Source organism: Prionailurus viverrinus, chromosome F1 (assembly GCF_022837055.1).
Source record: "Prionailurus viverrinus isolate Anna chromosome F1, UM_Priviv_1.0, whole genome shotgun sequence".
In the NCBI taxonomy this organism is placed as follows: Eukaryota; Metazoa; Chordata; class Mammalia; order Carnivora; family Felidae; genus Prionailurus; species Prionailurus viverrinus.
In genome coordinates this window covers 22488122-22503692 of record NC_062577.1, presented here as the reverse complement: position 1 = coordinate 22503692, position 15571 = coordinate 22488122, and the positions used below count along the sequence as shown (strand labels likewise).

At 47.5% G+C, this 15571-nt stretch overlaps 1 protein-coding gene and 1 long non-coding RNA gene across 2 annotated transcripts in view; one reads left to right on the top strand and one right to left on the bottom strand.

Annotated features, from left to right (window-relative positions):
* LAMC2 (laminin subunit gamma 2) overlaps nt 1–15571 on the top strand; it is a 57528-nt gene that overhangs the window by 25274 nt on the left and 16683 nt on the right. Inside the window, exons 4-11 of the mRNA XM_047841200.1 lie at nt 3790–3925; nt 6937–7035; nt 9432–9568; nt 10302–10424; nt 11864–12053; nt 13031–13143; nt 14193–14411; nt 15042–15224. Of these exons, the coding sequence (XP_047697156.1) occupies nt 3790–3925; nt 6937–7035; nt 9432–9568; nt 10302–10424; nt 11864–12053; nt 13031–13143; nt 14193–14411; nt 15042–15224 (1200 nt within the window). The remainder of the gene's footprint in view (nt 1–3789; nt 3926–6936; nt 7036–9431; nt 9569–10301; nt 10425–11863; nt 12054–13030; nt 13144–14192; nt 14412–15041; nt 15225–15571) is intronic.
* LOC125155690 (uncharacterized) overlaps nt 1–15571 on the bottom strand; it is a 42419-nt gene that overhangs the window by 20508 nt on the left and 6340 nt on the right. The window lies entirely within an intron of this gene.

The window sequence follows — 15571 nt, the reverse complement described above, 5'->3', positions numbered from 1 at the left end:
AGTCGGACGCTTAACCGACTGAGCCACCCAGGCGCCCCAATAGTAATCATTTTAGAATAACTTCTTGAACCCTCAGATGCACAGAAACTATATAAGCCCTAAAAGAGCTTATTGGGACACAAAACAGGAGGCTATTTTGTTCTTTCAACCCAGTTATTCACAATCCCTAAAAGCAACTCACAATGTAGGAATTGGGACAAGGGTTTTTATTTTAATGAGAAACTTTGAAAACCCAGTGCTATTTTGGCAGTTTTAGAATGTGAAATAAAGTAGTCACTTTCACAGTAAGGACCCGTGCACATGTCTGTGTCAGGGTTTGCGGGAGGCCTTGAGATAGCAGCGTAAACTACATTCTTCCAGTGCCCATTACGTGCGAGACACTAAATTAGGCCTTTATATATTTTAGTTCAAAGTCTTGCAACAGCTCCATGAGGCATAGGCTGTTACCCTCACTTAAAATAAGCGATGAGTAAGCAGTTTCCCCAAGGACACAGAGCTAAGTGGCAGAGCTGGTTTTGAAGGGAGAGTTGTTGGATTTCAAAGTCTGGGCACTTTGACCTCCAGTTTCTAGAGCAGAATTCTCTAGATAATGTCCTGTAGAGCACAGTGTTCAAGATAATAGATGTGGCCTGTAAGAATGTCAAATAATGGTTGGAAACACTGGCCTTAAGAGTTAAACAAGCGTCATGCCTACTGAATGAAGTTATAAGTCTCTGAAAGGCCTAGAATGTACCATTTCCCGAACTCTTTTGAACATAGAATGCCTTTTTCATGAGAGCATTAATTTCCCTCAGAACAGTGTTTTGTAGAATAACCATTTTGGTCTATGCAGGCCAGAGTCCAAAGCAAAGTACAGTCTTTTCCATTTTCTAAGAATAACTCATTTCTGAAAAATTACTGCAGGGAGAATTTTAAAAAATTTTTTCACATTTATTTTTGAGAGAAAGACAGCACAAGTGGGGGAGGGGCAGAGAGAGAGACTGAGACACAGAATCTGAAGCAGGCTCCATGCTATGAGCTGTCAGCAGAGCCTGACCCGGGGCTCGAACCCACAAACTGCGAGATCATGACCTGAGCCGAAATGGACGCCCAACCGATGGAGCCACCCAGGCACCCCTGCAGGGAGAATGGTCTTAAGTCAAAAGCGTGATTTCCATAAATTGGAATGGAGAAAAAAAAGTGTTTCTGAACCCATCAACACCCATTTGTGTTAAAGAAAACAACTAATTGTATTAAAGAGATGTCTTGGGGCTCCTGAGTGGCTCAGGACTTCGGCTCAGGTCATGATCTCACCATTTGTGGGTTTGAGCCCTGCGTCAGGCTCTGTCCTGACAGTTTGGAGCCTGGAGCCTGCTTTGGATTCCGTCTCTCCCTTTCTCTCTCTCTGCCCCTCCCCTGCTCGCATTCTGTCTCTCAAAAATAAACATTGTTTTTTTTTTTTTTAAATAAAGAGGGATGTCTCCTGTTGAATGTTACTTATCAGAGCATAATTCAAAAAGCAGCTTTCCTTCTTAGCTGTGTTGGCTGATAGCTTGTAGAGTAGAAGGGCCCCTTCAAGCTTTACAGAGTTGACCTGGGGTCTTCCACCAGCTCTGAGTGTGACTGATGTTGTTCATGTTCCACAGGTGGCATAAAAAACCTTTATGGAGGTGCAGAGCCAATACCTTTATCGATTTGAGTTGTATCTACCAGTGAATTAAAAATTCAAAGAATAACTGATTAGAAAGAAAGGAGCAACTGGTTAGTGTCCGGTCGGCTTGGTACCAGCTACCACGGTCTGCTGTAGACAGGTGGATTATTTGATCATTCTGCCTGCACAGGGAAATCGTCAAGTAGGGGAGGTACACTTCTCACCACCTTCCTGCTCAGCTTTTGCTACCCTTGACCCTCTCCCAACAGCCCCGACCTTTCATGGCGTACATGGTTTCATCTGACAGATTTCTGGGCATCTCCTCTACGTCGGGCTCTGTCCTGGGCACTGGGGACAGCAGGGAACACAGACTGAGGGAATCCTGAGGAAGCAGGACTATGGTAGTGGTGGGATGGAGATTTTAGATTTGGGGATCCAAGAAGATTTCACTAGAGAAGTAGTAGTAACTCAGGACCGGAGAGCCAAGGATGGGCCAATCAGGGGACGCTCTGGGGAAGGAGGGTTCCAGGCCAGGGGAGCAGCAGGTGCAGGTGCCTGAGGAGAGAAGCAGTCTGGCACGTTCTACCAGCAAGGCTGGGGGGCTGGGAGCGGAGGGAAGGAAGGAGAGGTTGAGTCTTGTGGGCCACGATATAGTTTGCATTTTATGCTGCTTACAGTGGAGAGCCACCAGAGGACTAAACAGATGAGTAATGTGATCGGAATTCCATTTTTAAATGTTTAATGTTTATTTTGAGAGAGGGAGAACATGCAAGTGGAAGGGAGGGGCAGGGGATGAGGGGGATGAGAGAATCCCAAGCAGGCTGTGTGCGGTCAGCCCAGAGCCTGACATGGGGCTCAAACCCATGAACTGTGAGATCATGACCTGAGCCAAAAATCAAGAGTCGGACACTTAACCAACTGAACCACCCATTTAAAAATAAATTCCATTTTTTTTAATGTTTTATTTTTGAGAGACAGAGCATGAGCCGGGGCGGGGGGGGGGTCCAGAGACAGAGGGAGAGACAGAATCTGAAGCAGGCTCCAGGCTCCAAGCTGTCAGCACAGAGCTTGATGTAAGGCTTGAGCCCATGGAACTGTGAGATCATGACCTGAGCCGAAGCTGGATGCTTAACTGACTGAGCCACCCAGGCACCCCAAGATGAATTCCATTTTTAAAGGAGGATGAGAGAAAAGAAAGGAGACAAGGATGGAGGCCGGGAAGAGAGAGTGGGAGGCCGGGAAGAGAGAGTGGGAGGCCGGGAAGAGAGAGTGGGAGGCCGGGAAGAGAGAGTGGGAGGCCGGGAAGAGAGAGTGGGAGGCCGGGAAGAGAGAGTGGGAGGCCGGGAAGAGAGAGTGGGAGGCCGGGAAGAGAGAGTGGGAGGCCGGGAAGAGAGAGTGGGAGGCCGGGAAGAGAGAGTGGGAGGCCGGGAAGAGAGAGTGGGAGGCCGGGTCCTGGGAGAAAAGACAGAGGCTTGAACTGTGGCGGGGGAAGGGAAGGCAGTGAGAATGGAGAAGAGTCCGGCTTCCGTAGTGGCACATTTGCTGTCCTCAGCACCGGTCTCTCAGCAACTCTCAGTCTGAGAGGGCCCGCTGACCAGTACGAGCATGTCTGTACAAAACTGATCACAGTACGATGCACAGGGAAGGGGAGATAGCACCAAGGACGAGAATGTCTTCCGCTCTGGGTAGGTACAGATTTTAGATTAGGAAGCCTCTTCACACTCAAGAATCACACTGTTCAAGCATGGACACTTAAAATACAGCTTTTGCCTGCCAGGAATAAGGGAAGACGTTGCTCACTTTCTCCTACCGACTCTCTTTGAGGAGGCTGATGTGCTCTAATTTTCCCTCTTGAGATCTCCAGGATTCAACTTACAAGGCAGTGGCCTACACACTAATGTTCAAATCAGAACAGATACTAAGTAAAAATGCCTGCCTTCAAGAGTAATTTCCACTTCTTCGCCTGAAGAAGCCATCCTTGGCCATGAAACCTTGCCCCGGTGGGTGGACATGTACTCAGACAACATGGAATTATTAGCGGCAGCAGGTGGTAGATATTCCTTGTGCTCCCACGGGGCCACACAGTTTTTTCCTAATGCCAAATAGATTAAGTATTTCCTTTTCTTCTTCCCTTTCCCCCCAACCCCGTCGGGTTACAGGTGCTCTCAGCACTCGATGTGACAACTCTGGACGGTGCAGCTGTAAACCAGGTGTGACAGGAGACAGGTGTGACCGGTGTCTGCCAGGCTTCCACACACTCACCGATGCTGGGTGCACCCAGGACCAGAGGCCACTGTAAGCACCTGCACCCACTACTGCAGCTTCTGCCATGAATGATGACAATGACCGTGACATCAGTGGCCACTTTACTGAGTACTAACTGTGTGCCAAATGCTGCTTGAGGACTTCATGTGGGTTATGGCACGTGATCCTCACAATAACCGTTGGAGGCTGGGATTAGCTCATGTTAAAGACAGAAATTTGCCCCCCCCCAGGAGGTTAAGTTTGCCCAATATTACTGGTGAGGGTGGACTAATATTTAGGCCCAGAGTTTTGGCTCTGGAACCCACGTTCTCCACCCTGAGGATTGCCCGCGGTTTAGATGAACCAGGATGGAGGTAAAGAGTCCTTCAGATTCTTACCTGGGACCCATTTCAACCCAACATGAACTGGGCTAGAGAAATTTTTCTGCACTATTTTATTCCTATAGTTTGAAGCGTCCTCCATCCCTCTTCAGAGGCTTTTCTGGAAGAGGAGGGAGCACACATTATCAGTCACCTAAGCAGTCCACAGAGCTGCAGAGCCAGCAGACAGACACTAGGGGAAGGGGAGCTTGGCAGGGAAGCCATTAGCTAGGGGGTGCCCACAGAGGATCATTTCCCGTTTGCCCCCTTTTCCAGCACCTTGCCCACGGGAGAACGCCCTCCAGCCATGCTTGCACCGGCCTGGTGACCACTGTCCCAAGTTCTCTCACCCGTTGGGCCTCCACACAGACTGTTCTCTTCCAGCCTTCCCTGCCTCTTTTACATGGTCTTCAGAGACCCTTCCCTCAGTCCAGTGTCCCTTTGGAAATGCTTTATAAAATATGAAGTCGATCATATCATTTTGCTTGCAACCCTCCAGTAGCTCCCTTTCCCACTCCGAATGAGACGAACTTCTTATGCAGGCCCAGCAGGGCCCTACAACATCCTCTGCCCTCTGCGCCCTCAGCAGTGAGCTCTCCCTGGCTTTCTCACCCCTCTCTCTCCCCCTGGCCCCCTGCACTCCAGCCCTACCAGCCTGCCTTCCCTTCTTCAGAGGAGCTAAGCCAAGCGATCTTGGACCTGGCCTAGAGCACTCCCACTTCCTACAGGGCCACAGGGAGTTTCACAGGCTCTATCCTCACCTCATCCACTCTCCACAGAGGCCTTTCCACCTTCTGTGTTCTGACCGTTGTTACTTCACATCCCTCATTTTCTTTACGTATTTGTCGGTCTCTCCCACTAGACTGGAAGCTCCATGTGGGCTTTGTCTTGTTCACTACTGCGTTCCCAGTGCCCAGAGCGGGGGGAGGCACACAGGCTGTGCTCCTGCTTGGCTCCAGCTGGCCTTATGCTCCACTGCCATCGTTGTTCAAGCTCTGCCCTGCCTTGAGACTCCTAGAGACCAGGACCCCATTTCTTAGTGTCTCTGGTGCTTAGCAACCACTAGATGTTGTATGATGTTTGTCAGAGGGTCCAGTTAGTCATGTGGTGGGGCTAAGGACAGGGGGGGACCCTTGCAAGTGAAAGATCCACTTTCCCACCCTGGGAAAGGGATCTTCAGGGTGCCTGACAGGACCTGGAATCTGATTGGATGAGAAATGTTAGGGGGTGAGGGGAGTCCAATCCAGGCTTGGGTAGGATTTGGATGGGATCAAAGGGAAGTCAGAAGAGGAACAGAACAGTAGGGAAAAGACAGCATACTTGGCTTTAGACCCACAATATAGGCACATATGACTATGTGCCCATCTGAGTGACACTAGTTACTAGCCAAAGCACTGGTCTGCACGAGACAGATTGCATCAAAATTAAATGGAAACATTGACTCCACTGAGAATGTCTTGCAAAAAAGGAAAAAAACCACCACCAAACTCGGCAATTCCACTCCTAGAAATACACTCAAGAAATATGAAAACATCCATCTCTGCATAGAAACTTGTACACAAATGTTTGTAGCATTATTCATGATAGCTAAACCCAAATGTCCATCAGCTGTTGAATGGATAAACAAAATGTAGTCTATCCATATGACAGAACTGTATTCAGCCATAAAAAATTGATACCTGGATGAACCTTGAAAACATACTAAGTGAAAGAAGCCAAACACAAAAAGGCTGAAGATTGTAGGATTCCATTTACAGATAATGTTTAGAGCAGGCAGATCTATAGAGACAGCAGGTGGATTTGTGGTTGCCTGGGCTGGGGGGGGGGGGGGGAGGAAGTGGAGGGTGATTGCTAAGGGCACAGGTTTGTTTGGTTTTTTTTTTTTTTGAGTGATGGGAATGTTCTAAAATGGAGATGGTTGTATAACTCTGAGAACCTACTAATAGCCATTGAATTGTACATTAAAATTTTTTAAATGTTTTTGAGAGAGCGCGCGCACAAGGAAGGGGCAGAGAGAGAGAGAGAGAGAGAGAGAGAGAGAGAGAGAGACACACACACACACACAGAATCTAAAAGCAGGCTCCAGGCTCTGAGCTGTTAGCAGAGCCCAGAGAGGGGCTCGAACCCACTAGCTGTGAGATCATGATCTGAGCCAAAGTTAGATGCTCAACCGACTGAGCTGCCCAGGCGCCCCTTCAGTTGTACATTTTAAATTGCATGGAATGAGAATTGTGTCTTGATCGGAGTATTAGCAAGAGAAAGAGCTATTAAATACAATACCAAGTAGATGGGATCAGTCCTGATGAAAGCAGTCATCACTGAATCAAGCAATAGAGAAGCAAAGGACGAGAAAGCGACTGAACCAAACAGCCAACCAAACCAAGCCAAACTACCCAGTTTAGTGATGAATTTGGTTCACATTCTGGTGCAATCCCCTTCTCTCCTTAGGGCTGGGTAGCAGACAGTTCACGGACTGGCTGTCGCCATCAGAGGAGCAGGAACACAGACAAATGAGCCCTTACAGGGTCTGCGAGAGATTAGCACCGATAAAGATGGCTGAGGGAGGCATCAGGGAAGATGAAAAACTTAAGTTGCTGACATTTGCTTGTGAGCCCCTGATCTTTAGGTGTGTGGTTGAGAAGCCCTTGGAAACACACCCCTCATTTTTTTCTTCTTTCCCAGAGACTCCAAGTGTGACTGCGAGCCAGCTGGCATCTCGGGGCCCTGTGACGAAGGCCGCTGCGTCTGCAAGCCAGCTGTCACCGGAGAGCGCTGTGATAGGTGTGTGTAGCCGTGGCCCTTCAGACACAGCAGGGAGGGGGAGTCCCCCAGCAACTAGCATGAGGCTTTATCCCCCGAGTGTGGTTGTGGAAAAGGGACACTTAAATGCTGAGGACCTCGGTCCTGCCCTCTGTCCTCAAAAACTTGCCTTTTAAAAAAATGCCACGGAGCCCCCGAGTCTCACTGGACTTTATGCTCTTGCCGTGGGCCCCTTCTGTCTGTTTACAAGGGCCGCAGAGGCACAGGGCCCCAGTGAGTCCCCTTGCCAGCTGACTCCGAATCCTAGGTGCTCCCATATAAGGTGGTATGCAGTGAGGTCACATGACTCCGCTGGGCCCCAGAAAAGACCTGGCCTAATCAAGCACATTGGGAAAATGCTTGTAAGAGGAATTATCTCCATGTATGGCCATATAGAACCATCGTGTGCAGAAAAGGAGCCGCCCAGGGGCAGAACAGTGGTTACATGCACACACATGAGCCGGGAGACGTACGAGCCCGTTGGGCCCCAAGCCATGTTGGGGCAGGTGGCACAGTAAACAGCGATCCACCCTCAGTCGCTGCTTGCAAGATATTCCTTAAGGACAGACTTCCCAGACTTCTAAAACTCTTCTCTCCTTTAAGATTGTTGTGAGCTGAGTGCTGGGAGGCTGGCCCAAGAGGTAAAGGTGGTAAAGGCTTTCTTATTTCCTTAAAGTAAAGAAAGCAGTTCTTTGCCATTCTGACAATCACTTATACCTGGGCAGAGAAAATTCCAGATACATTCCCAGCTTGTGTTTTCAGGGAGTTGCTTGGGGCTGAGGTGGGGGTATGGAAAAGCGTGAAAAGAGGAGTCACTTGTTGAAAGGTTTTTAAGTTCGAAGTGTAGGACAGAAAAGCACGTACCATAAATGTCATCAGCATCACCAATTGATTCTAAGAGACCTTCACTAAAAATTTGCCATCTCGGGGCGCCTGGGTGGCGCAGTCGGTTAAGTGTCCGACTTCAGCCAGGTCACGATCTCACGGTATGTGAGTTCGAGCCCCACGTCAGGCTCTGGGCTGATGGCTCAGAGCCTGGAGCCTGTTTCCGATTCTGTGTCTCCCTCTCTCTGCCCCTCCCCCGTTCATGCTCTGTCTCTCTCTGTCCCGAAAATAAACGTTGAAAAAAAAAATTAAAAAAATTTGCCATCTCAACTGACGACACCCTCCCTTCTTTCTAGAAGTGACCACTCTTCCGACCTGTGTAATTGCTTCCTTCCTTTTCTTCATAAGTTATTACCCAAGTACATCCCTAAACACTGTTTAGTTTTGCCTGATTTCCCTCAGTTCCTTCCCCTCACTTTCTGTGCCCCTCCCTTCCTTCCAATCCCTTTTAACCTACAGGTTTCGCCCACAGAAACCATATTTTTTTTAAGCCTTTGCTCTCTAGAGAAAAAAGAATGCTTACTTACAGCTGTTCTCTGAAGCATTTACTGTTCACACAGCCAACCTGCTTTTCTGTGATTTTGCACAACGAACAGACTCCCAACACAGGGTCCCATGGATCAGACCACATGACTTAGAGGCAGATGTACCTGGTTTGAATCTTGCCTCAATCACCTACCAGCTGTAGGACCTCGAACAAGTTTCTTAACCTCCCTGACCTGGGTGTCTTCATCTAAGAACATTGGAAATAAGTGCTACATAAATGATAGTTGAAACTATTATTTCATGTAGAAGGATGTAATTAACGCAAATGGAGAAACAAGTCCTCCCCAGTTTTTCCTTCTTCTCTGTGACCCCAACATCTGCAACTTGCCTGGTAGCTGTGGTCCTCAGAGAAGCTACTGGCAGGTGGGATGTCAGCCTACATCTTGCTTTTGTGGAGAGCCATCCTTCTTTGTCATACTTTCACCTGCCCCTTCCCCTGTGGGCCAGAGCCCAGGTTGAGGGGCAGGGATGGTGGGCAGCACCTGGTATTTCATGCGGGTCAGTACAGCTGAGGGGGTACTGGGACCCGGGTGTTTGGCTTTCCTTGCCTGGCCTCCAACCTCCCACTCTTTTGCCTCCAAACACTTTCTCTAAGACAGGGCCAGCCCTACATACTCTTGCCCTGACTTTTTGTCCCGCTCATGTGGCCTCCACTCAATTCCTCAGCACGAATGGAAAAAAAAAAAAAAAAAAATCACTAAGTTCCCAGACCACCAAGTCCAATGTGATTCTGCTCTACCAGAGGGAAAGTGAATGTTCATGCTGTCTCAGTGGGCGGCTGTGATTGTCCATCAGGTTTGGGAGTGAGGGTGGTACGTGTAACTTAGGATTTCCTAGCTCTGGGAATTAACAGGGCCAGGTGGGAGAGAAAGGTCAGTCGTCATGTTCTCTATATGAACTAAAAAGTAACCCATAACATTGTCCCGATTTCTAAAATGCTGCTACAGGTGTCGACCAGGTTACTATCACCTGGATGGGGGAAACCCTGAGGGCTGCACCCAGTGTTTTTGCTATGGGCATTCAGCCAACTGCCACAGCTCTGGAGACTATAGTGTCCATAAAATCATCTCTACTTTCCATCAAGGTAAAGTGTCCTGTTTCTAGAATTCTGTTTTTAATATCGTATAGGGCTTTGTGTTTACAGACAACCTCCCTCCTCATCATAGCACGGGACTCTTGACTGATCTTTAGCATTTCTCTTCTAGCTTTTAACATACATTATTTGGTCAGGGCAATAAGACAGATCCTAATGACTTGAAAAAGTCCTACCTGAACAGTTTCCTTATATTAGCACATGAAAAATGTAAAATAACTAAAGAGACCAAATTTTCATGTCCCTGGCATTTCCCATCTCCATGTATTTTAAAACCACAAAAGTCTTTCATTTGGATGGGGGCGGTGGCAGGGTGGGGGGGGGGGTTATGTGATAACTGATACTAATAACACTAACACTGCTTTCACATACATTACATGCAATATATGTGAAATTAGTTACCAAGCTACAAAACACCATAAAAACATAGGAGATGGATAGGATTTCAGCTTAGTTAAGAGGGTCTAATATGTTCAAAGAGAAACTAAGGCCAGAACTTATGTAAATAAAAGTATGAATTACAAGAATCAAACTCAAGTCAAAGCAGCTGCGGGGTGGGAGGTGAAGTTGAAGCCCAAGTAGAGAAGGGCACAGGGAAGTGTGGAACTATTAAGAAAACCCCACTAGTTATTCACCTCTAGGACTTTTTGGCAATCAAGTCTTGTCTTGTTCAACTCAATAGATGAAGAGGTTTGTCTGAATACAGAGTGATTTTGTGTTTCAGATGTTGACGGCTGGAAGGCTGTCCAAAGATATGGGGCTCCTGCAAAGCTGCAGTGGTCACAACGCCATCGAGATGTGTTTAGCTCTGCACGACGATCAGACCCTGTCTACTTTGTAGCTCCTGGTACGTATGGTATTTTTCTTATAGAATCTAACTTTTAAGACTCGAAGTCATGATAGAAAAATGGAGGTAGAGAATGTGAAAACCGGGTCACTCATTGCTGTTTTGAACACTATCTCCAGACGATGGTTGGAGGGAGCTTCAGCCCTATTGACAAAATCATGGCACAACAGAACAGGACTGTGTGGGAATGCAAACTGGTACAGGCACTCTGGAAAACAGTATGGGGGTTCCTCAAAAAGTTAACAATAGAACTACCCTATGACCTGGCAATTGCACTAGGTATTCATCCAGAGGATACAGAAGTGATGTTTCAAAGGGGCACACGCACCCCAGTGTTTATAGCAGCACTATAATCATAGCCAATAATAGCATGACCAGTAAGAGCCAAGGTATGGAAAGAGCCCAGATGTCCATTGACCAATACATGAAGATGTGGTATATATATTCAATGGAATATTAGTGAAAAAATGAAATCTTGCCATTTGCAACAACGCAGATGGAACTAGAATGTATTATGCTAAAGTCAGAAAGAAGTCAAGGGCAGTCACATGGTTTCACTCCTGTGAAACTTAAGATACAAAATAGGTGAACATAAGGGAAGGGAAGTAAAAATAATATAAAAACAGAGGGAGACAAACCGTAAGGGACTCCTAAATACAGAAAACAAACTGAGGATTGCTGGTGGCGTGTTGGGTGGTGGGGGGGAAGGGCCAAAGTGGCGAGGGGAATTGAGGAGGACACTGGTTGGGATGAACACTGGCTGTTATACACAAGTGATGAATCACTAAATTCTATTCCTGAAAAAATGTATATGTTTTGATTAAAAAAAAGAACAGGACTGTATCAGGCAGCCAGAGTCTGGCTGCAGTTCCTACTTTAATCAAGTGGGAAGTTTCTAGGCTTCCCACCAAGACAAAATAGTGGTCAAATCTGTGGACCTACTGAGAAGCAGGTGGAAAAGTGAAAATAAGGCATTGCTCAGTTTTAACCCTTTATAAATTAAAATCGTTAACTCACGTCAGTTAATATGCGGTATCTAGGCAAGTTGTCCTCTTAACGTTTCTAAATTTCAACTCTCAGCTGTCAAATGGGAATACCACCTCCAAGAATTAACACCAAATGTAACGATGTCTGTGAACTATGAGGTGTATGTAACAGGGTACTATTGCCAACATACCTCGGATCTTTATACATCATCTAATAAGTGGAATGGTCTTATAACGAGGCCCTTTTAGCATTTTAGTAATGAACCCTCCTTTGTAACCAATAGCAGTGTGGCCATGTCCGTGAGCTGGGTCTTCTGGAAGGGTGGTCTGGGGCAGGGCGATACACTGGCAACACAGGACTCCCACAGAAATCAACATTCATGCCAAACTTGCTTGCTCGTTTGCTTCTCCAGCTTCACACTGATCTCAATCTTTTCAAATTCTGTTTCATAGCCAAATTTCTTGGGAATCAACAGGTGAGCTATGGGCAAACCCTGTCCTTTGACTACCGTGTGGACAGGGGAGGCAGACACCCATCTGCTCACGATGTGATCCTGGAAGGTGCTGGTCTGCGGGTCACAGCTCCCTTGATGCCACGTGGCAAGACATTGCCATGTGGGATCACCAAGACTTACACGTTCAGGTAAGAAGAGTGACTACACACAGGTCAAACACCAAAAGTGATTGAAGTCCAGTTCCTTTGTTCATTTAACAGGCTTTTCTGAGCACCTTTCACGTACCAGACATGGTACTATATACAGAAACAGGACGTGCTTCCTGCCCTGAAGCCCCTGACAAGCTAACGGGAGAAAAAAATAAACAGTATTACAGTGTGGCTTGAAAGTGACCAGATGGACAAGGTGGGCACAGATATTTTGAACAGAGGAGACACATATAACCCACACTGGAGTGGTCACGGACAGCTTCCCAAGAACACATGACACATGAACAGTTTTCTAAGGAAAGAAGGGGTTGGGGGAAGGTTAGCCAGGCAGAGGCAATAAGTCATGCTTGCGGAGGTTTTGTGCAGTAGGAAATTCTAAGCACAGTGACGCATGAGTGAAGTGTGGAGTTGGGGACAGGAATACGGTGAGAAGTGAGGTCAGGGAATGAAACAGAAGGGGTAGGGTTGTTTCTGGAACACAAACCAAAATCTGAAAGATGAGCACAGGGGCTGGTGATCTGATGCAGCCAGATACTGTAATGATAAATCAAGACGTGGGCAGTGTAGAACGTGAAAGCAGACTCTTGGAGAAAGTGAAATGTGCTAAGTCATTTAAAACCAAAAGCTAATGGCAGCTCCCTTGAGGGTCAGGGCTTCTTGAACTCGGAGGTGGTCCTGATACTAAGTTTTGTGTGGCCAAGAATAGGAAGTGGGCTCCGAAGACTTGGACCATCACTGGATGCCATGAGCCCTGGAGCTGGGCTTCCAACACTGGGGTGCCCTCCATCACTGCCTCCCCCCATGGAGGGAGGAAACTAAGTTCATGCCTATAAAGATGCAGCTACCCATCCTTCGTCCCCCTGGTTAGGCAGGACTGAAGGGGCTTAGCTGTTCCCATTCTTGGGTGTATTTTGATAAGAGTTGGATTTTCAAGCTTTTGGCTTTAAATCCTGCAGGTTAAATGAACGCCCAAGCAGTAACTGGAGCCCCCAGCTGAGTTACTTTGAGTATCGGAGGTTACTGCGTAACCTCACGGCCCTGCGGATCCGAGCTACCTATGGAGAATACAGTAAGCGATGAAGGGAAATGAATTCTTTAGGGTTTTGTTTCAGGATGGTTTATGATCGAGTCTCTGGGTCTAAATTTTCACATTCTAGAAGTTAGGAGTAATGTTTCTCTAAAAGAAGGTTAACACCAATGAAGAATGAAATGATGCTACTTTGCTTAAAAGAGCCTCCAGATTTAGGTGAAAGCGGACTTGAAGAGGATCTGCAACAATTGGGCATGTTCCCTTAGGCTAGACAATGGCATCCACAACGAGCCCTCTATTCCTGCAATTCCTTTGGGATTATACTCAGGGCTACCATGTTCAGACATCACGTTTATTCTGTTACTTTTATGTTTAAGTTTGTTAATTTTTATTCTTGAGAGAGACAGCACTAGCAGAAGAGGGGCAGAGAGAGAGGGAGACACAGAATCCGAGGCAGGCTCCAGGCTTTGAGCTGTCGGCAGAGCCCGGCATGGGGCTCAAACCCAGGAAACGTGAAGTCATGACCTGAGCAGAAGTCGGATACCCAACTGACGGAGCCACCCAGGCACCCCTGTTAACTCCGTTTATTGACCTTCACATGTGGGGTATTCCTCATCCCAATTGGATTTATATGGGAGTTTGAGCTTTTTCCACACTTAAACAGGAAGCATAGCTGGCATGCATAATTTCTATATCATCCCTGCTTTATTTGCATTAAGAGGAAACAGTGTTAACAGTTTATTGAATCTTTACCTTGAACCAAGCACGTAACATATGCAGTTGTCCCATTTAATGTCACAACCAACATGGGAGGCAGAGACCATTCTTACTTCTACAGTTGAAGAAACAGTTGTAAAGTTATGCGACTTGCCCACCCACTTCACACAGTTGGTGGGGGTGGAACCAGAATTTAAACCCTGGCTTTTCTGATGTGCGTCAGTCATGACGGACTGCTGTACCTGTGGCATAGTGAGTGAACGCCACTCATCTTTGTTAGGGTGTTAAATCTAAAATCTAGAGAGAGGCCTGACTTTAGATCTTCAGACCTCACCACCTTCTGGCTTCTAAACCTGTTCTCCGTATTGCAGGTACTGGGTACCTTGACAACGTGACCCTGATTTCAGCTCGCCCCGTCTCCGGAGCCCCAGCACCCTGGGTTGAACAATGCGTATGTCCCGTTGGGTACAAAGGGCAGTTCTGCCAGGATTGTGCTTCTGGCTACAAAAGAGACTCTGCCAGACTGGGACCTTTTGGCACCTGTATTCCATGTAACTGCCAAGGGGGAGGAGCCTGCGATCCAGACACAGGTGAGTGAAAAGACACCTGTTCCAGGTGGCTGGGGTACTGCTAGGGGGCTGGGGACCTGAGGAAGAAACGGAGCTATGTAAGAAAGACCCTGCCTCAACTCATTTTGGAGATGGGAAAGGGTTAGGAAGGTAGGGGCTGGAGTCTGACAGGATGGACACGGAGCTTTATTACACTCAATCCTTTTCATTATGGAAATGCCACAAGGTTGTGGGAAAGTTACCAGGTTACAGGAAATGGCCGTCAGGGTTCAGTGGGGGGGACGGGGGGGGGGGGTTGGTGTAGTTGGTGTTGAGTTTCAAGAATTGTATGGAGACATCAAAGGCAATGTCAGGGTCTGAATGTGTGGACAAATGGCCTCAGGCCGTGGGGACTGGGGGAGCAGCATTGAGGTATGGATGGTAAAGGAAGTTAGGTCTCAGTGTAGGAGAGCCAGGGTGAGATTCAGGGTCGTGGCCAGGTCTAGAGTTGGTACTAAGGCAAAGGTGAATGCCAGTGCTCACTTTGGAGAAAGCTTCAAAAAGAAAGGTTTTGGTCACTCCGCTCTGCCTCCCACGCCTCATCCATATTAAAGGAAGTGTATTGTTTTACCCTGCTCATTTCTCTGCCCCTCCTTTCTTGCTCCCTCCCAGGAGATTGTTATTCGGGGGATGAAAATCTTGACATCGAATGTGCCGACTGCCCTATCGGTTTCTACAACGATCCACACGACCCCCGCAGCTGCAAGCCGTGCCCCTGCCGCAACGGGTTCAGCTGCTCCGTGATGCCCGAGACAGAGGAGGTGGTGTGCAATAACTGCCCCCACGGGGTCACCGGTAAGGCCCATGGCCTGCTTCCCTGTCCTGATGCCACAAAATCCACATCAACAGCTGCTCTTCCAAAAAAATTCTGGGGAATTATAATTCCTTAGCGTTCACGTAAACGGGCTCATTCTAAAGAAGAATATGCCCGAGAGGTGAGGAAGGGCAGCGCATGGTCTTGTATGGTATGTATGTGTGGCCAATGCTGTTTTAGGAGGTTTGTAATTAGGAGGCGAAGGCTGCAGATGAAATATGTGGCTTCAGTTTTACAAAATGAACCGCAGTACAGAAGGGAAACAGTGGTATTTTAAATGCCACCTCTCTTGGGGCACCTGGCTGGCTCTGTCAGAGCATGCAACTCT